This window comes from Tachypleus tridentatus, chromosome 13 (genome assembly GCF_004210375.1).
Source record: "Tachypleus tridentatus isolate NWPU-2018 chromosome 13, ASM421037v1, whole genome shotgun sequence".
Classification (NCBI taxonomy): Eukaryota; Metazoa; Arthropoda; class Merostomata; order Xiphosura; family Limulidae; genus Tachypleus; species Tachypleus tridentatus.
Window position 1 is genome coordinate 165,697,077 of NC_134837.1, and position 20,816 is coordinate 165,717,892.

The 20,816-nt window shown below is 33.9% G+C and overlaps 1 protein-coding gene and 1 pseudogene across 2 annotated transcripts in view; both read left to right on the forward strand.

Annotated features, from left to right (window-relative positions):
* The first annotated feature begins 5,027 nt into the window (after nt 1–5,027).
* LOC143238799 (uncharacterized) lies at nt 5,028–12,583 on the forward strand. The gene is made up of 6 exons (XM_076479339.1): nt 5,028–5,196; nt 8,949–9,148; nt 9,709–9,807; nt 10,160–10,238; nt 11,452–11,565; nt 12,049–12,583. The coding sequence occupies exons 1-6, from the start codon at nt 5,169–5,171 to the stop codon at nt 12,312–12,314; spliced, it is 786 nt and encodes a 261-aa protein (XP_076335454.1). The 5' UTR covers nt 5,028–5,168; the 3' UTR covers nt 12,315–12,583.
* A 4,212-nt stretch (nt 12,584–16,795) lies between these two features.
* LOC143237727 (somatomedin-B and thrombospondin type-1 domain-containing protein-like) overlaps nt 16,796–20,816 on the forward strand; it is a 32,628-nt pseudogene continuing 28,607 nt past the window's right edge. Inside the window, exon 1 of the transcript XR_013020212.1 lies at nt 16,796–17,345. The product of XR_013020212.1 is annotated as a somatomedin-B and thrombospondin type-1 domain-containing protein-like (transcript). The remainder of the gene's footprint in view (nt 17,346–20,816) is intronic.

Sequence of the window (20,816 nt, forward strand, 5' to 3'; positions counted from 1 at the left end):
TTTGTCGAACATGATCTGCATAGCAGTTTTGTTAAGTATGGTATACATAGTAGGATTTTATTTATTATGATTTATATAATAGCTTTGTTGAGCGTAATCTACTTGGTAATTTTGTTCAATATAATCTATATAGCAATTTTTTTATGATCTATATCGGTGAGCTCTAAACTTTTTGTGCTCACAACACACTCGTCTGATCCTACACCCGAAAAGAGAACAGTTTTCTGATATAAAACACGAAATACACAAATTTGGAGCTATTTTGAATAAAGCAAAATGCTGTCAAGTCAGTGATAAGAACACTTGACCTGAATAAACTTGATTACGTCACACGGTCATACATTCACAACATTTCGCGGCACACTGTGTATGAACCATTGATCTACATAGTAGTTTTGTTGAATGTAATCTATATAATAATTTTTTTAGGTATGAACTATAAAGCATTTCTGTTTAGTATAATATACATAGCAGTTTTGAGTATGATTTATGAAGTAATGTTTAAAAGTATGATTTGTAAAGTAGTTTTGTCAAGTATGACAAATGTAGTAGTTGAATATAATCTGCATGGTAGTTTGTTGAGTATGACCTGTATTGTAGTTTTGTTGAGTATGATCTATATTGTAGTTTGTTGAGTATTATCTGTATTGTAGTTTTGTTGAGTATGAATGTCGTCATGAACGTTTGTTGAACTGATTGTTGTATAAAAGAACTGTGAAATATTCCTCAGCTCCTGCTATAGTTTCTAGTTGACATAATTTCATCTTATTTTACGTCATTCGTAAACCAATTTAAAATATTTGTATTTAATTTAATTAAGTTGTGCTTGAATACTGCTATTATGTGCTCATTATTAGTTGTAAAGTACTTATGATTATTACAAGATCCAGGACAATACAACATAACAACCATCTATCTGTTCAGTATTTGAGTTTACAATTTACACAAGTTCTTTGAAGAAAAAAGTTTTAAAACTTTATTTTTTGCTTTTCCTCCAAAATAAACTATCGTTTAAGCCGCTAATATAGATTTTAAGATTCTAATCTTTGTAAAAGAAACTCCAAGTATATGAAATGAAGTATTTAACATTAAAATAAAGAAATTACTCAAAATGTTTGAGAACCTATGGATAAACATTACCTCACAGCTATCACTTTATATTCTTAGCCTTTATTTGTTTCGCTTCTAAACGTAGTCTCTGAATGGAACTCACAAGCTCGATAATAATATTTAATGGTCGTTATCACGACTTAGGATCAATTTAAGGAGCTTCCTCCCTCTTACGATGGATTTTCTAACTACACTTTGTGAATAATATAAATAATATTTTTACTACCGAACACGTAATAAGAAACAGATATCTATAAAAAAGTGTGAAAGATGTCGTCTTAACTATTCTGTACATGATATAATATATATATATATAAAATGAGATAAAACTAGAGCATAAATACCATTTGTATAAACTCGATAAACAATAACAAGAGGGTTTGGTTTTTGGTTTTTGAATCTCGCGGAAAGTTACTCGAGGGCTATCTGCGTTAGAAGTCTCTAATTTAGAAGTGTAAAATTAGAGGGGAAGCAGCTAGTCATCACCACCCACCGCCAACTCTTGGGCTACTCTTTTACCAACGAATAGTGGGATTATAACGCCCTCACGGCTAAAAGGGGGAGCATGTTTGGCGCGACCGGGATGCGAACCCGCGACCCTCAGATTACGAGTCCCACGCCTTAACTCACCTGGCCATGCCGGGCCTAACAAGAGGGAATTCTCTATAACCGTGTAATTTGAAATTAGTTTAAGCAGGATAGGAGAAAATCAATCTATAAGATTCCCCTTTTTTTTTATTCATTATATTTTTGCGCCAGTAATACCAAGCATTGAGCGCACGTATATCCGATTCGATTTTACTATTCATCAGGATTTTTACAAGCCTACTCTCAAATTGAAATTCTTTTTGGCAAGATTATAGTAAATTAATTTAATACATGGGCGTGGGTAAAATACATCACCGAAAAGGGCTTGATCTCCTGAATCTAGCCTGTAACTATATCTCAGATCGGTCAAGAGATTACACAGCTATGATTTGGTTTAATTTTTTAAATTTATCGCTAAGCTACACGAGAGCTATCTGCGCTACCCGTCCATGATTTAGCAGTGTAAGATTAGAGGGAAGGCAGCTGGTCATCACCACCCATCGCTAACTCTTGGGCTACTCTTTTACCAACGAATAGTAGAATTGACCGTGTCATAATAACGCCCTCACGACTGAAAGGACGAACATGTTTGGTGTGACGGGGATTCGAACCCACCACCCTTAGCCTGCGAGTCGAATGCCCTAACCACTTGATCATGCCGGGCCTTTCGCAGCTATGAGCTAAAACTTTGTACTTAAAAAAAAAAAAAACTCGGAGCCATTCTATGAGCCAATATACCGCGGCTAAAAATACTTTAGCCAGTGCTTCCATGGAGGTAAAACATACGCATACATAGTAGAGTTCTCTAGTCTAAGTTGTAAAAGGAAAAATAAAAGTTACAACACACACATACACATACTGTTTGACAAAACAAACAAAACATAATCTAACAACTTAAAAAAGATTAAAATTCTTAATGAGTTATGAAAGAATTTAATCAATAAGTTTTGATTTGAGATTTAAAGCAGTTCTGAAGAGTGTTATTTATGAAACAAGTTTTGATTTGGGATTTAAAGCAGTTCTGAAGAGTGTTATTTATGAAACAAGTTTTGATTTGGGATTTAAAGCAGTTCTGAAGAGTGTTATTTATGAAACAAGTTTTGATTTGGGATTTAAAGCAGTTCTGAAAAGTGTTATTTATGAAATATATACTTTCGAGCTTTCTGCTGGTAACTATTTTTTAAAATATGTGTTTGTTTTACAAATTAAAATAAAAATAATAGTTGTATTTCTCTTCAGTAGCTTTACAAATATAGATTGACAATGATATTCTTATAGAGGTATGTGTATATATACATATTTATTTATTATTAAGTGATTGGCTGGATAAAAAAAGTTGTGTTGTGACTATCGGTAACTAATTGAGATTTCTGTACCAAGTTATCTTTGTTATTTTCCCTTTTGCTCTGTTTCCTAAAGAGACTTCAGCCTATCTGGAAACTGATATATTTGAATTCTTTATTCACATTCTATACAGTTTTATTTGTAGATTAGTCCACAAAAATAGTCCGTAATAATCCGTAAAAGTGTGAGCGATGAATATATTTCTAGACGTTGAACTCGTGTCGGTTATAAGCTTATTGTTATTAAATAAAAAATAACAGAAAAAATATTTATTCGTACAATGAATGTAACTCCTACATTACCGGCAAGCTTTTATTTTGGTTCTCTCAAGTACAGGTTTTTAAAACACGTCTGCATAGGGTAAGAATACGATAAAAGATAATGAAATACCACTCTGTCAAGCGGAGTCCCAGTGCAGTATTTAGTCCTTAGATTATCTACGTCACAAATCAGTCTAAATAGAGATATAGAAGGAGAGAGCCCCCAACTTATTCTATCTGAAAATACATGCGTTTCATCCTTTTGAAATAGACGTAACCTCACTCCAAGGGCCAATCATAGTACAGGGCTAAGGAATAATTTATTTAAAATAATCGTTTTACCATGTGACCTATATCAAAGCAAGAGTTCTATTGGAAGTTTATTACCTTGGTACATACAGATACCATTAACCAGCAAGAGTAAATATACATGGAGTACACATGCATGAAAATTTAGAAAACTTATCTGAATATGCTTGAACATACTAATTATGAAAGGTAAAATGTAACACTAAGACCATTACACTATAAAGCATAAACGTTCATTTTTGATGACGAGTGACCCACTTTTGTGGTTCTGATAACGTCACAATTTTACCAGAATGTTGTAAATTTATCTCCGTTACCTGTTCAAGTTATCTTTAAAATTTTATATAAGTTTATTGAGATACACGTCAGTTGTTACTAGTGTTTATTTATAGCTGACAATTCTTCTTATCATTTTCCCATTGATGACTGAGGTAGTAACAACCTGAACCAACCTGTATGCTGTTTTATTTGCTCATGAACTTGTTTATAAGCATACTAAAAATACTGGATTTATTTTCCTTTGAAGTATTTACAACTAGAATACTTTCCAGTTTTACACGATTTTGTATATTCTGCAGATAAACCATCAAAACTACAATTTAATTTTCTCGTATCATAAGTAACCTCACAAAAATCGCTTCAGAAGTGAAAGAATCATAATATCAGAAACGGCTCGTGTTAATGATAATTTATATAAAATTGGCGATAAGTCAGTATTTATCTCTAACACAAGTAATTACATCAAGAAAGTTATGGAAATCAAAACAAAATACATTTTTGAAAATCAAATTCTTGAATCACTGTTAGATAAAGTATTTATTGGCTCGATAGAAACATTACTTTAAGGCCATTAGTTTGCAACGTTTCGTAATCACAACAAAGGCCAACAGTTGTAACAATTCCTTTTTTGGAAAAAGGTTGCCTTTCATTTGTGGATGTTAAAATGGAAGTGTTATAACAGTAACAGTTCACTTTCTGAGAATAGTTTAGACCTCATTTAAGGATATGTTACTGCAATAACAGTTCACTTTATGATAATAGTTGAGACTCCATTTATGGATGATACCATTGATGTGTTACTAAAGTTTTGGCTATTGCAAAAAGTTTTATAGATGTAAATTAAGGCTACTAAACCGTTCGTCTAACACCATCTATCTTGTGTTTTGGTGGAAAATAAAGGTGTTTAGGTAACTGAAAAAATATTTTATTTAGAACAATAATCTTAAAAAAATTAATAATCTCGACTATGTCCTTTTGTATAAATAGACATGTCACGTGTTAAGTCTAAATACACTTTCAGCCGGTATCTGATGATTCTGAGAGCAAGTAATACCAAAGTCGAAGTTATCTAACGCTTTTTATCAAGTTTCTGAATGGACCACATGCTATCCTCTCACGCAAGCGGAAATATTAAACGAAGCAGCGATGAGCGTAGACCACCTGCAATATCGTTAAGCTCTCATGTTAGCTGACTGTTTATTCAGTCATACATATCATTCTGGCACATAATTATTTTGAACATTACCTCTTTTCATAAGATTCGAAGGTGCTTACAAAATGTGGAAATTACTCCTAGTTCTTTCAGGTAAGCTTACTTTTGTTTGTTGCATTTTATTTAAATATCTTATCTCTATAAGTTGGTTATTATTTACTATCTAACTTCTGTCTGTTGGCCCCTACAGACATTAATAAATCGTGTAAAACTTGTCAATTTTAGAAAACTGGAAGATGGATTATTTCTCACACATTATGGAACTAATTGCTTTAATGGTCTGGAAACAGTACTTGTTTGCTCTAGTATATATAATGAAGATGCCATCTTTGGCTCGGGAGAAAGCTTAAGGCGTATAACTCTACATTTGGGGTTATATTCCTACAGTGAACACAGAACAAACAGTCTATAATACGAAACTTTTTGCTTTAAATAAGACGCTGTTTCTTCTGAAAAGTTTGTTCCTGAATTTTGAAAAATAAAATAAATGAAAGATTTATTACAACATTTTCAAAGGCCACAACATTACGGTCATTAAACATTGTTTTTCTAAACTAAACACGTGTGTGTTTGTGTGTTTTTCTTATAGCAAAGCCACATCGGACTATCTGCTCAGCCCATCGAGGGGAATCGAACCCCTGATTTTAGCGTTGTAAATCGGGAGACATACCGCTGTACTAGCTGGGGCAAACTAAACACAACGCTATGCAATGGATTATCGAAACTCAGATTCTAGCGTTTTAAGTCCACAGACATATCGCTGTGTCACTGGAGGGCGTTAAATATGAAAGCGTGTATTATCTTATATAACTATCTATAAAAAGATTGTAGTGTAGGTTAACAATTACATTCATATTGAAAGCAAAATTACCAACTTCTTTCTCTACCGCTCTCTGTTGATGGGTCCCAGTACCATTTCATATCCAGTAACAGTATTTTTGCTTGTAATAACATTCAAAATAAACACAAAGTAAACAACCGAAAAATATCCTAAAATCAATTTACTAGGTAATATATATATATACACACACATATAAGACATGACATACCAACAACAGAAATTAAATGGTATTTTAGTTTGAATTTAACGCAAAGCTACACGAGGGCTATCTGCGTTAGCCGTCCCTAATTTTGCAATATAAGACTGGAGGTGGGGCAGCTAGTTATTACCACCCACCAACTCTGGGATTCTCTTTATACTAACGATTGGTGGGATTGACCGTCACATTATAATGCTTCAACGGCTGAAAGGGCGAGGATGTATGGTGTGACGGGGATTCGAGCCTTCGACCCTCGGATTACGAGTCGAGTGCTTTAACCACCTGTCCAAAATTAAATGGACTCTCTAATAATGTTGATGTTTTGTTGTAGTATTTTTTCCCTGTGTTTCTTATGTTACTACAAACCTGTATCATGAAAAGTCATGAACTCATAAAAATTTTGAGTTATATATAGTTTAAAAATGTATTTCAAAACGTGACATTAATAAATTTAGGGTTAAGAATAATTTGTTTGTTTATAATTTTGCACAAAGATACATCTCTAACTCTGAACTTATACACTAGAGGAAAGGCAGCCAGTCAGTAGTACTCACCGTCAACAACTGGGCTACCTTTGTCTGATCGGTTAAGGCATTCGATTCGTAATCCAAGGGTCGCGGGTTCAAATCTTCATCACACCAAACATGCTCGCCCTTTCAGTCGTATGGGCATTATAATGTGACGGTCATTCCCACTATTCGTTGGTAAAAGAGTAGCCCAAGAGTTGGCGGTGGATGGTGATGACTAGCTGCTTTCCCTCTAGTCGTACACTGCAAAATTAAGAACGGCTAGCGCAGATAGCCCTCGTGTAGTTTTGCGAAAAATATAAAAAAACAAACACTTTAATTTAAAAATATACTCTTCAAAAAAAGAAACGCAAAAGGCAAAATTTGAGACATATTGTTAACAAGTTTATTCCGGGTAGTTCTGTATGACATGTGTGAAACTTTGCACATTCACTGCTGAACATCGAAAGTCTACAAAGGCGAAGTCCACGCTCACTAGTTGAAGTTTAACGTCACTCAACGTCAATAACGAGTATGCCCCCCGTGAGTATCAATAACTGCTTGGCATCTCCTGCCCATGGAAGCGATGAGATGACGAATCACATCCTGTGGAATGGCTGTCCACTCAGCCTGCAAAGCTGCTGCAAGCTGAGGTAGAATCTGCGGTTGAGGTTGTCGCCGTCGCAGACGTCGGTCCAACTCGTCCCAAAGATGTTCGATGGGATTTAAATCTGGTGATCTGGATGGCCAGGGAAGAACGTTGATGTTGTGGTGTCTCAAGAAGACAGTGGTGAGGCGGGCTGCGTGAGGACGGGCGTTGTCATGTTTTTACAACGTCGTTGACGTTCACCATGATGGGTTGCACATGGGGCCTAAGAATCTCGTCGACGGTTGCGTACAGTCTGATCGGAAATCCTACGCAGCCCTGGTATGGTTGAGGCAGTAGACGTCGCAGTGGTGGTCCTATCCCGCAGGTGACGTAACCGGATGTAGCGATCTTATGCGGGCGTGGTCACACGAGATCTGCCAGATCGTGGACGGTCACAAGTTGATCCATGTTGTTGGTGACGATTCCATAGCCTTGTGATGGTGCTTGGGTGGAAATGCACAGCTCTGGCAACATCTGATCGAGATTCGCCTGCTTCCAAGCGACCAATGGCGTTGTTGCGTTGTGCTTCAGTCAGTCTTGGCGTAACTGTATTGCGTGGCTTAACACTGAGCTATGGAAACCGAGAACCCGTCACTTTTATAGGGATTTTGCACATGTTGCACTTGCAGAACATGCAGATCTCGCAAACAAATTTATTAGACACGAATGCGTTTTGGCGAAAAATCAGATGTTTTCTTCCGTTTTCAAAGTGCACAACTTTTATTGTTATTTTGGTCTGACAATCAGTGTCTTAACACGTGTAACATCACATACTCCGAGCTTGTAACGTTATTACATATATTTCTCTTTAAAATAACAAAAATATCCCTTTTGCGTTTCTTTTTTTGAAGAGTATAATATTTAAAGTGAACACATCAACCAAAAGACCGCCTAACTTTTACACAAAGGCATGAAGGTTTCAACGAATAATTATTTAGTGATCAGCGCCTTAGATACACATTGGTTAAACAGCTACATCAGGGGCTTTGTGATTCAGGTATTACCCTTTCTAATTTTTAGAGTGCTGTTAGCAGCATCGGCCATCATAAAAGCCTTTGAGAGGAATGATGAGTCTAACAATCATCTTTACAAATAACTGTAGCACCCCAATGGCTCAGCGGTAAGTGTGGAGGCTCTTTTTAATAAACAATAACAGTTCTTCATGTGAAATTGATGAATGAGTTCCGATGTCTTGCTCAGATGTTATCTGTAATAAGTTAAGACATGGTAGTACTCTGAACATTTCTTCCAGAGCTTCCAAGAAACAAGTGTTTAAGCTTGAACTACAATAGATGTAATCTCTCTCCAGAAATTCCGTGTAGAAAGCTTCGGCTTTTTCAATAGAGTTAATTCGGCATTCTAAAAAACAAAACAAAACATCTAGTTTGGTGTTATTCTTTAACAGAAACTGTTTGATCTCATGTGTTTGTTCTCTATGTTATTTAATATATTTGCTTGAAACTAATAATACTCGAAGCGATGCGAAAGATACGTACGTAGGTTTATTTTTATCTAACATTTTTCATAAGGTGACTTTGAGCCGTGATTATATTTAGTGCATGGCTCAAACTTTCAACACTGCTAAGATTTTACTATTAAACAATATTATTTTTATGTTAGTCGTTTTAATTGATATCTTTCTCTACACAGTCTCATGCGCTTGTAGCCTAACAACAGGAGTTCTTGAAGAAAGTTTTGTTAGAACAAGTAAAGCAACAGATGGCACTACTGTCCAAACAATGTCTGACGGTAAAGTTATTGTTACTGCTTTTGTCGACCAAAAGGGAGAGCTAATAGATTGTAATGTTTTGCGAGATAACTCCACAGCTGCCAAAGAACTTTTCAAAGAGGTGCGATATAAAAGTAACACTACAATTTCGACAATATTATTGTAATTATCACAGGAGTTTAAAAGCGTTTTTAAAAAATAGCAAATGTCCCAGCTAAATATTTAAAAAGAGCAAGAAATTTCTAATTAATTACATTTTTATTTCTAGTACGAATAAATCAATGTTTAAAATAAGAGAAATCAAGTTAAGTAATGTTAAATAAAAGGAAAACATCGAGAAATTATTAGTAGTAAAATGAGCAAAAGAATTGAAATATAACAACATAGAAAATAATTTGAAAGTTACCAAACTATGTTGTTACACAATATATATATATAAATATTTTTTTCGGAAATAAGATATTATTACTTCTTTACCTTTGAAATTTGAAATTAATGTATCATTTACTGTTAGAATTTCTAATAAGCAACATTGTTCAGTCTCAACATCAAGAATATACAATAGCTTTTAAATTGGGAAATCTATTGTATATCTGATATATTTAGTTTTGCATTTCATTCATAACATAAATACAAAGTATAAAGTTGAAGTTCCTAATGATTACAGCCTTTGTATTATAGGCCGTCAATGCTGAACGTAACGAAAAGACAGAATTTAAGATGGTCGAATTTGACGTTAGAAAATTAGGTCGGATATGTCAGAAGTTTAGACGAGATACGGTAAATATATACATTGCCGTCTTCGTAAAGATTTACAAATGAGTTAGTTTAATAGAAGGTTTATTCGTTAAATTTATTTACTCTTAGATTCTTTGGTTATTGTTAGACACAGCTACGCAATCAGCTATATGTGTTGTATCCTTTGCAGGAATCGAATCCCAACTTTTAACGTTTTATGACCTCAAGCTTACCTTTGAGTCACCGGGAACTTTCCCACGAAAATGAGATCATGCAGAATGGCTTTTAATACAAAAATAAATATTAAAATACTTTTCAACTACAGTTTAATAAATAAATAACGAGAAAACAGCTATTATATACTTATTTAGGTAGATGTATCTTTCTTTTTTAGCTGTTAAAACGGCCTGCTGAACTAACAGTTGAAGATAAAAAGATTCGTGAGAGGATTTCTTTGGACAAAGCTGTTGATGGTAAGGAAAATAAGTTCGCGAAAACTTTTTCCTTGTAAGGAAACCAAACAAAAATCCGAAATTTTTATATTTACTGTACTTTAATTAATTAGTAGGAATCTTCAACGAACCTGAAAAGTTTTTGGTCAGTGAGCCACTTTATTAAGTACACTTATCTCTGGTGCCAGGAACTTACCCACATTTGCCTGCAGAACAGCCTGAATTCTTCGTGACATGGATTCAACAAGGTGCTGGAAACATTTCTTATTGGGTTTGATCCATATTGATTCAATAACATCACGCTGTTCCTTCAGATTTCTCGGCTACACATTCATGCTGCGAACCTCCCGTTTCACCTCATTCCAAAGCTAGTCTATTGGATTGAGATCTGTGGATTGTGCAGGCCATTGGAGTACACTGAAGTCACTGCCATATTCGTGAAACCAGCTTGAAATGATGCATGCTTTGTGGCATGGCGCATTATCCTGCTGGAAGTAACCACTTAAAAACGGGTAGAATGTGGCAATAAAGCGATGTACATTGTCAGCAGCAACACTTAGGTACGCTGTGGTATTCAAATGATACTCAATTGATATTAAGCGACTTAATGTGTTCCGAGAAAACACTCCCCACACTATTATACCACCACATTGTAGGCTCATATTCCTGCTCTTAGGTTACAGAAGTGGAACCCGGCGTGGTCTTCTGTTGCTGTGGCCCATCCTCTTCAAGGTTCGTTCAAAGATGCCCCTTGTGCACCATTGTTGTAAAGAATGGTTATTTGAATATTTGTAGCCTTAATGTCAGTTTGAACAAGTCTGGACATTCTCCTTTGACCTCTTTCTTTAACAACGTGTTTTCGCCCACATAACTGCCGCTAACTGGATGTTGTTTTTTGCACCATTCTATTAAGCTCTAAGCGACGTACACGGTGGAATAACAAAGTCTGTACGTCGCTTAGATCGCGTATCTTTCACATTCTAATGTTTGGTCGAACAACAACTGAACCTCTTGACCATGTCTACATGATTTATATATTGAGTTACAGCTTCATGATTCACTGTTTGGCTATTTGCGTTAAAGAGTAGGTGTACTTAATAAAGTGGCCACTGAGTATATATCAAATTGAATTCCTATCTTTCAAACTGTGTTTTTATATCATGACATAACTACATAATACAATTAAAATTAGATTAGTTTGACTTTTAAATATTATTATTTACGTGTTATTCAGGCACTAGATGGTGTACCCGACAGGGCCGTAAACCTTCTTTTCAAAACCTTGGAGAAAAGAATATACTGGATCAGTGCTGTATGAATCTCCAGAAATGTGATACGTCAGTCCCAGGTAAATCTTTTTAGAGTAAAGATGGTAATTGCCTCTTCATTCTTTAAAGGTTTAAATTTCTAGCTTATGTATTCTTGTAACTTAACCTACGGAAACTAAAGTTACAGAACTGTATTACACTACTGCCAGTACTGATAATATAGGTTTACGTGTTACATTCCAGGTAATCTGACCTTTGTTTGTTTTTAGTAAATTACAGTAGTTTTGATGAAAAGAAATGAGTTGTTCAACAAAACAGTTGCTAGTATTATAACACGAGTGCGGTTGCAGCGAGATGAAATTGGGGAAGTACGAAAATAGTTTTGTTGTTGTTTGGTCGTTTCGGTTAATTTACTTTGGAGTGCCATCTATTGATAAAATACATAAATGCGATATTAATATTTTTATGCAGTAATATGTAAGAAGACAAAAAAGCAAGTATAAAAACTGCTACAAACATGATTGTTTAAGTTTCATAATTTGTTATGATGTTTGGTTTTGCAGGTTTTACCCATAGTAATGAATTTTTCAATCATTTACCATGGCCTTTGCCTGGATGTGATTGTGTCAATGTCTTTCGAGAATGTACGAGACAAGAGGGGACAGAAGAAGCTGTGCGTTTTAGCCAGCAGCTATTACAGTCCTTGGGCCAGTCTTGTGTCCGATGGGAAATGAAGGATGAGTGTGCAGAATACTCCAAGTGGCTAGACCGCTGCACGCGCTGGGAAAAGCAGAATACACCAGTGATAAGCAAAGTTTCTATACAATAAGTACTAGTTATAGTACTAGTTTAGCTAGTTAAATGACATGTATCTGCACTAATGTATATTATACGCTAAAATATCCCATTTGCAATTTTCTGAAGATCTACATTGAGTTATTACATTTCATTCGCATTAGTGGAAAGTCATATTTCCTTTTTCCTATTAAAAGTGTCTATTAATTGATTCTGTGAAGCCGTAAAACAAATTCAAAACAAAAACGTTACGAAATTTATATGCAAAAACGGCTCGTTTGGGTTGAGAAAATATTTTACATAGAAGAGCGAACAACGTTTCGACCTTCTTCGGTCATCGTCAGGTTCACAAAGAAAGAGGTAACTGACCGGAAGCTAACCACATGTTTGAAAGGGGTTGTGTAACTGTGTGTCGAAATGTAGAGGGCGGTATTAGATGTTTGAATCTATAATTTTATTTATTTTATTATATTAATAAAGGTATAAAGGCGTTCCTTTATAATGGTTTATTTTGGGTTTAAGTTGTTGTATAAGTAAGGCTTCTTTAATTTTTTCATTTCGACACACAGTTACACAACCCCTTTCAAACATGTGGTCAGCTTCCGGTCAGTTACCTCTTTCTTTGTGAACCTGACGATGACCGAAGAAGGTCGAAACGTTGTTCGCTCTATTATGTAAAATATTTTCTCAACCCAAACGAGCCGTTTTTGCATATAAATTTCTCAACAAGTGGGTTTCTCGACATCACTGATTAAAAACGTTACGTTTCGATCGTGGAAAACTCGTGTGACAGGCAGCAGTACTATGACGTCATAATGAGTCATAAGTTCCTGGACATATCTTTGTCGTTCTACAACACTGTGTTGTTTCTGTAGTGCGAAATTTTTAAATGCGGATAAATTAAAAGTACCATATGTATCATAATAAGGATATCAATAAGTATAGTTATGTGATTTTATATTTATTCTGATATGAATACTTCTTCAAAAACAAATCTTCAACTGACTTGTGTAAAAAATTATATGATAACTGTACCAAAAACCAGCAAAATACAGGTATCTCTCGGAACTGCTTGCAACGAAGAGTGTATTAGCATGTGAAATACGACTATTTACCTTGCCTGTTATATTTTCGAATATGAAAAATGTGCCATTTAGTGGTCAAAATTATACATCATAATATTACAATCTATTAATTTTTACTTTATTTAGTTATCTGTACATCACTGCAGGGAATAAAATCCTAGAGTTTAGCATTGCATGCTATCCCTGGCCATCTGGATTATAATCTCATAATATTGCAATTTCTGAAGTTTTATGAGATTTTGGTTTTCTTTTGAATCAAAACAATTCAATACCTTCACAAAAACAGTTTGTTTGGTTGTTTTATTTTTATTGTAAAAAACACGTTTTATACACTGGGAGTGTGAGTGCATGACTTGAATGACAATCAAAGCCAACTATTCGGTAAGAAAATAGCAACAACTACGTCTTGCTTCAGCAAGCTCAAAAATAAGAAGGAAGAAGTAGCCAACAACATCAACTACCAATACAGAGGGAAGGAAGAAGTAGCCAATAAGTGTTGGTAGTTGATATTGATGGCTACTTCTTCCTTCCATCTGCAAGTTCAAAAATAGGAATTGCTATGCCAAAAAAACAAATAAAAAACCTATTTATCTTTGCGAGAAGTTTTTAAAATAAACAATCAAACCAGTTAAAGTCTACTTAAGCTAATCTGGGCTTAAAACGTCATTCCAACCACGTAGAAATGCGACAGTGGATCACTGGACGGAAGAAATCATTCGGGAGTTTTAAATTTTGTACTCAATGAAATAAAAAATAATAATTGCGTTTCACACAGGAGAATTAGCGCAAAATTAAGTGTTATTGCCCGCTACAAATACATGTTAGAGACTTCCTAACATTTCCATATTATATCGTGCTCCATGAAAGGTAAATGAACACAATAAAATTTAAAACAATATCAATTATGCCCTTCCCATTTGTATTTTTATACCATTTCAATGATACTAAAACCATGGTTTTTACTACATTTTACAAGATACATGTAAAATAAAGTTTTATTTTTAAAGTTTATTTTTTTTATCTCCTAATGGTTAAATACACACTGTCTTATTTAATAGTTTCACTGTCAGCACTTGCTTGATGTAGTGGACAGCTTAACACGAAAATAATATTTAAAAAAGGTTTGATTTTCTTTCTTATCTATCGAAACAGACGATGGCTTTGGACCCACTAATACGTCTATTCTTTGTATTTTAAAATTATTAAAATATATGATCGTTACCTTTACACACGGTTCATATTTGATATTTATAGCTTACAAACATAAAACTTGATGAGTGAAATCCAATTTTAGAAACAAATGAAGAAGAGCTGTTATAGCTTTACAGGTATAAAGTATCCATCAGGAACTAAATCTTGTTTTGTGGAAATAAAATCTTATGATTTAATTTAGTAGGAAAAAATAGTCAATAACCAATAAGAATATTTGTAACAATATTTCAAAATGAAACGTGTAGAGCAGTTGGTAGTTTGTGTTAGAATGATAATATATAATGTTGTGCTATTAATTCTTACCTTAAAATTCTGCTGGGTAAATGACTTAGATAAAATTGTCAATGATTATAAACCTTTTGCTTAATCTGGTTCACACCGTATCATTCAGTGTTCATGAAAACTGATGGTATATGTAGCTCCTAAACGAGATTAACGTTTGTTGATTTAATCCGCTGTGATTAGTCATAATATTTCACGAATATCTACCCTGATACTAAATATGATGTATGTAGCTTGGTTTACGTATTACAACATACTCTTCAGTGTCTTCACTAAGTGGTACATCTATCCCCGGGCGCAGCATTGGGGGTGAGGGTGTACCAAATAGATGTTACATAATTAGAAATTATGACTTACATTTTGTCACGAGGAGGCGCGAAAACTGACTTTGTCCCCGGGCGCTGAAAACCCTAGCTCGGCCATTGAATTCGTTCAGAGTTCTTATCTTTTTGTAATTTCAAATGTGCTAATTACGTATAAAGCAACGATTTACTTACATATCAAGCAAAGTATACATTTAAATTTCTAAACAGAACGCATCGAATAACAAAGAAAAACTGTGGTTAGTTTTTAAGAGATGATTACAATTTAGTTTAATTTGATCTAGCTCTCATAGGTGGCGTAACAAATAAGTATGCGGAGTACTTCAGCTGCAAATTTAATTTAACTGAAAAATGGAACACTCTTTCAGAAAGCCAGAAAGTGGATTGTTAAAAGTTAAACAATTTTTACAAAATACAACTAAAGTCCGTAATTGAAGATATATTTCTGTCAAAGAAAATGAACTATAACATGAAATATTTTGTTTTTAAAAAATACATACAAGATAATAGCACGGTTTACGTTGCCTGTTTGAAAATAATATTATTCTAAAGTGTTGGCTTTAAACAGCGTTAAGTATAAAGAGGAAAAACAACGTGTATTCTGATAACAAGTAGCTGTAAATGTAAGTAGAACTAATTGGAAATAGTAATAAATGAACATTTTGACACCACAAACCAATAAATATCAGTTTGCACTTTCAAGAATTAGGGATAAGTAAAACGTTTAGTTTGATCCGTGATGCTCTTAAAATAGGAGCTTTAAGTACACGTTTTTGCTTTAAGGCACAAAAATTTTCTCTGAATTCAGAAGTTTCATTTTTTTTATTATTATTTCTCTGGTAAGATATGTGAAAAACTGATTGTAGTTGAAACTATCATTACGTAGGTATGTAATCACTTTACCAATATTTGTATATAATTAATATGCATTAATTAACAAATTTCTTTTATTGTTGGGAACTTGTCCAATATACTTCAAGTGAATGACATAACTGGCTGGTTAAATAACTTATTTCAGCTATTCACAGCTTTATCGTATATTATTCAAAGTTGGAATTTACTCAATCGTTAAAGTTCCGCACAATTCTTAGCAAAATAAGCACATACTAAAGAATTTCACCGTTGTTCCTGTTATGTTATCACTAAATAACAACACGTTGAAAAACCTAATTAATGTAAAAAGATGTAATTACATTAAAGCAACATTTGAGACACGATATTATGTTTAACTATAACAATAATAAATATCATCTTACTTTCAAGAACGTGTTTTGTTTTTTTATTTTCGCTAAACTGAATATTTATGTTCTCTGTATAATCTGTATTTATATTTATTGTTGTGAGGCTGGATTATCTGTGATCTTCCCAAAGTCCGTTATTTCCATAACTGATTTACCCTACGCAGCTTCTACTCAGTATAAAAATATATACAAGAAAGGCAAGAGTCTTTGACGTGCTCTTAAAATTTTCACAGTTTATAAATCTAACTATATGTATATGATTATATCATTGGTTGTTTACACCAACAGTTCTCTTTACACAGATGTAAGCTTCGCTGGCTTTGGCATTAGCCTGTCAGCTACATTGCACGTATTCTACTACTATAGACTAAACTACCAGTCTTTTAGCTTAATCATTATAATTGGTAGCTACCCATCAATTCGCCTTCGTAATGGAGTTACACAGTTCTAACAGTGACTTGCTACGTCATCATCTCGTCAGCCTATGACCTATTCGATCATCTATTTCTACGCTAGAGAGTAGTTGGTGGTCAGGGAGGTACAGCAACTTCAGAAAACGCTAGAAGGGGCAGTGCTGAACGCACGTGCTGCACAGAGAACAGATAACTTGCTTTTTTGGTCTCGGTCTAGGTGCACTTGAACTTTACACACATCATCCACACAATCTGACTCACAATGAGCACTGAAAAGCAGGTACATAGATGGGGCTTTATAGTCCTTTTGATCATTGTGCCAAATGTAAGAGCACGTGGTTCGTGCCTCGAGGCTAATCTTTGCTGTCCAGGCCGGGATAGCTCTTGTGTTGTCCAGAAAGCCCCTCTTAATTCTATTATTGAAGATCTCACTGATCAGCCCTGCTACTGTGACCATGCATGTCTGAAGGTTGGGGACTGTTGTTATGACTTCAAGGAGGCCTGTAGAGGTGAGTACGATACGTGAAGATATCACAGTTGAAGACGAGTTTGTTCGTTTATTTGTTGTTTTCTAGTTAATTGATTTTTAACAGGAAATAGTATAAACAAGAAGAATAACCAATTTCCATACATTTTAATGAGTTAATTTGTCTTTATTAATTCCGGTTCATTAACCACCTTATGTTTTAAAATAAGTCAAGAAATACATAAATTTAGTACACAAGTAATTATATAACGTATGCACTGGAAACTTTACTTGTTAAAAAACATAAAAATCTAGCTGTTTATATATCCTGACAATGAATACATTCCTATAACATGATACGTTTTCTTTCTGACCTTCACACACACACGCATATATATATATATCAAAAGAGAGAGAGACCTGGTAAACTTCCGCTTCGTTTGTTACTCTTTCTACAATTATTTTTCAGTTTCAGTCTTTAACGAAGGCCTATTTAATCAGCATTAGGTCAGGAATAATTATTGTGAAGCGTTAGTTTGTTTTTATTAAGTTCAATTTGGGAAAAATTCGTTTGAAAATATACTGAACGACGTGTCTGATTGAAGTTTATCATATTGCTTAAATTTCTTCTGTGTTTTCTTTACTAAATGTTAATTTACTGTTTACAATGTGGTAGACTGTTTCGTTTGTATAAGTGAATATTCTTGCGTACTTTAATAGAACTGATTTTAAAATATCTATTATTAATTAATACACGAGAACTTTCCTAAAGAAAAGTTCTTTACAATAAACAACGCAACATTAATTGTCGGATTAATAACAAATGACGTATGATTAATGATTGGCTTTACGAATAACATTAAAAGAGGAAAGAGCGGTAGATAAACGCACTGTAAATACATAGACTGTAAATAAACACACTGTAAATACATAGCCTGTAAATACACACACTGTAAATACATAGACTGTAAATAAACACACTGTAAATACATAGACTGTAGATAAACACACTGTAAATACATAGACTGTAAATACACTTACTGTAAATACATAGACTGTAAATACATAGACTGTAATTTTCTATTTTAATTTTTTTTTTTTTTGTAAAGTCTACAGTCAGGACTGCCGTGCAAGTATTTATGCGATCATAAAATGGATTCCCCATCCATTCCACGAGAGAAACCTAACCTCCAAGGCTTTCACTTAAGTTAGTGAAGGGACAGGGAGGGGCTCTGGGTCTGACCTTCATCTCTACCGTTTTTCAGAAAGACCGACCGTCGCGAAGGGTAATCAACAGTATGACAGGCTCTGTACAATTTACAGCATACAACTACACTAGCCATTTTGGTGTGTTAGTTGTGTCTGGTGGCTTGGCATGGAACAGTGAATGTCACAACTGTAGTACGTTTTCTTTCTTGTCGATGGGATCATTCGTTTACAAATATACACATACAAATTCTAACACTCGAGTAAGTTTTTGAACCATATGTGATAAACAACAATGAAACGGTTTGTCGTTGACATACATGTTATTGTACATTATAGTTGTCTTGGTGTTGAATAACGCTTTATTGCCCGCGAAAAATAAATAACGCGTAATACGCTTTTCAATAATCGTGTGATCCGAGACATTATTCATATTTAAATACAAGATATAAATATAACCAACGCAGAGCTGTTTCAGTTTCTTTAAGCCATTGTAAGAATGAAAAAAAAACAGACAAGTTTTTATCAGAAAAGGTACACCTTACACTTTTTCTTGCCTTGTAAACATAAAGATTCAACCTTCTTTGATAAAAACTTTCATTAACTTTTATTTTTAAACTTACCATTTGCGTGTTATATCGACTTTCTGTAAAATATATTTGAAAGAAACTTGAATGGTAAAAAGTTGCAATGATTTTCAGAACCGTCTACTTCTAGAGGAGCTGTTTCTGTTTATTTACACAATTGTTACTGTCTAATTCTTGACAAGCTGCTTCTATTTACGTATACGACTCAGTATTAGTGTCTCACTCAGGAAGAGTTGTTTCTGTTTATTTACACGAGTAAGTGTTACTCTCTTACTTAATAGGAGTTGTTTCTGTTTACTTATACGACTACGTATCACTGACTTCTTTAGAGGAGCTGTTTCTGCTTACTTATATGACTAAGTACCACTGTTTTGCTCTAGATGAGTTGTTTCTAGTTACAATAGTAAGTATTATTGTCTTGTTTTGGAGGAGTTGTTTCTGTATACTTGCACGACTATTATTGTCTAGTTCTAGAGGGTTTTTTTTCTGTTTATTTGCATGAGTAAGCACCACTTTCTTAATTCTAGAATAGTTGTTTTTGTTGACACGAGTAAATATTCAATTTATTCTGAATACGCATTCTCTAAACTTCAACAGCAGAGAGCAAGGAACTTCGTTTACCTAATATTATCAGTTATTTGGCAGTGTTTTATCTGAAAAGCCCGTGTCCTCCTTAGACCTGTGTGTGTACATGAACGCCCTAATCTTCCCTTTACTCAACGCCCAAGAGCCTGGCATTTCACTGACTAAAAAACGTGAAACAGTTCTCCAAAATGTTTTATCAGAAGTATATACCACATTTGAAAAGACTGTATTAATCCTCAGTAGTTGGGTGGCTAAGGGAATATTTGTTCTTTTTTTCTAAATTGACTCTTAAACAAGTTGCCTTGTTCGGTAAACAACTTTGGCCATTATGATTACGAGAATATTCATGTTTCATAATCTGAAATTAGAGAAATGTATCGTAAGCAAAATGTATTTACTAACTATATTAAGAAATAAATGATAATTCTAAAACGTCCCAAAATTTCAGTATTTTTGTTCACTTTGTTAACAAAAGGGCAATTGAATTATAAAGTCTAAATATTGCTTCTTTAATATCTAATAGTAATTTATAACATTTTATTCCAAAATGTTTCAATGGCTTTTGTGAGAAAGAGGACTATTTAAATTGCATAACGTGTTTCATGTGAATTTGTGATATAATTTATGTTTCATTTCTTCGTGGAATGGTTTAATCACGTTTGTGCATATCGTCTGCTGCAAACACGAATGTTGCAATTATGTAATTTTTTGTAGGACTAACAAAGCATTTCATATGGCAGATGCAGTATGGTTGCTATATTAATACATATTCTTCTTTCTTTTAAGTTATAAGTTCTTGGAATTACTTATGTAGTTTTCAATCTGTGAAAGCTATGGTCGTTGTACCGGCTCCGGAGGACAAAAAACCTTTTGGTTTACCAGTTCTTCTGGTGATAGTAAGTTTAATTTATTTTATAATTAAAAAAAAAGATTCCTGTTTGGAAATGACTGAAATGAAATGAATATCAATTACAATTTACTTATTTAATAAAATTCACAATTGTACAGTTATTTATGAAATTTTATTATGCACATAGTGTCTGGACCAATACTATATATTTCGTATTCTAGCCCGTCCGACAATCTCTGATATTGAGTAAAAGGTCTCGTCGCACTATATATATATATTTTTTCAC

Bases quoted from the DNA above. Each gene is read 5' to 3' on its own strand.
- LOC143238799 (XM_076479339.1), top strand. From the start codon at position 5,169: ATGTGGAAATTACTCCTAGTTCTTTCAG. The intron at 9,808-10,159 runs GTAAATATATAC...TTTCTTTTTTAG, and splicing joins AGAAGTTTAGACGAGATACG to CTGTTAAAACGGCCTGCTGA. The intron at 11,566-12,048 runs GTAAATCTTTTT...TTGGTTTTGCAG, and splicing joins ATGTGATACGTCAGTCCCAG to GTTTTACCCATAGTAATGAA.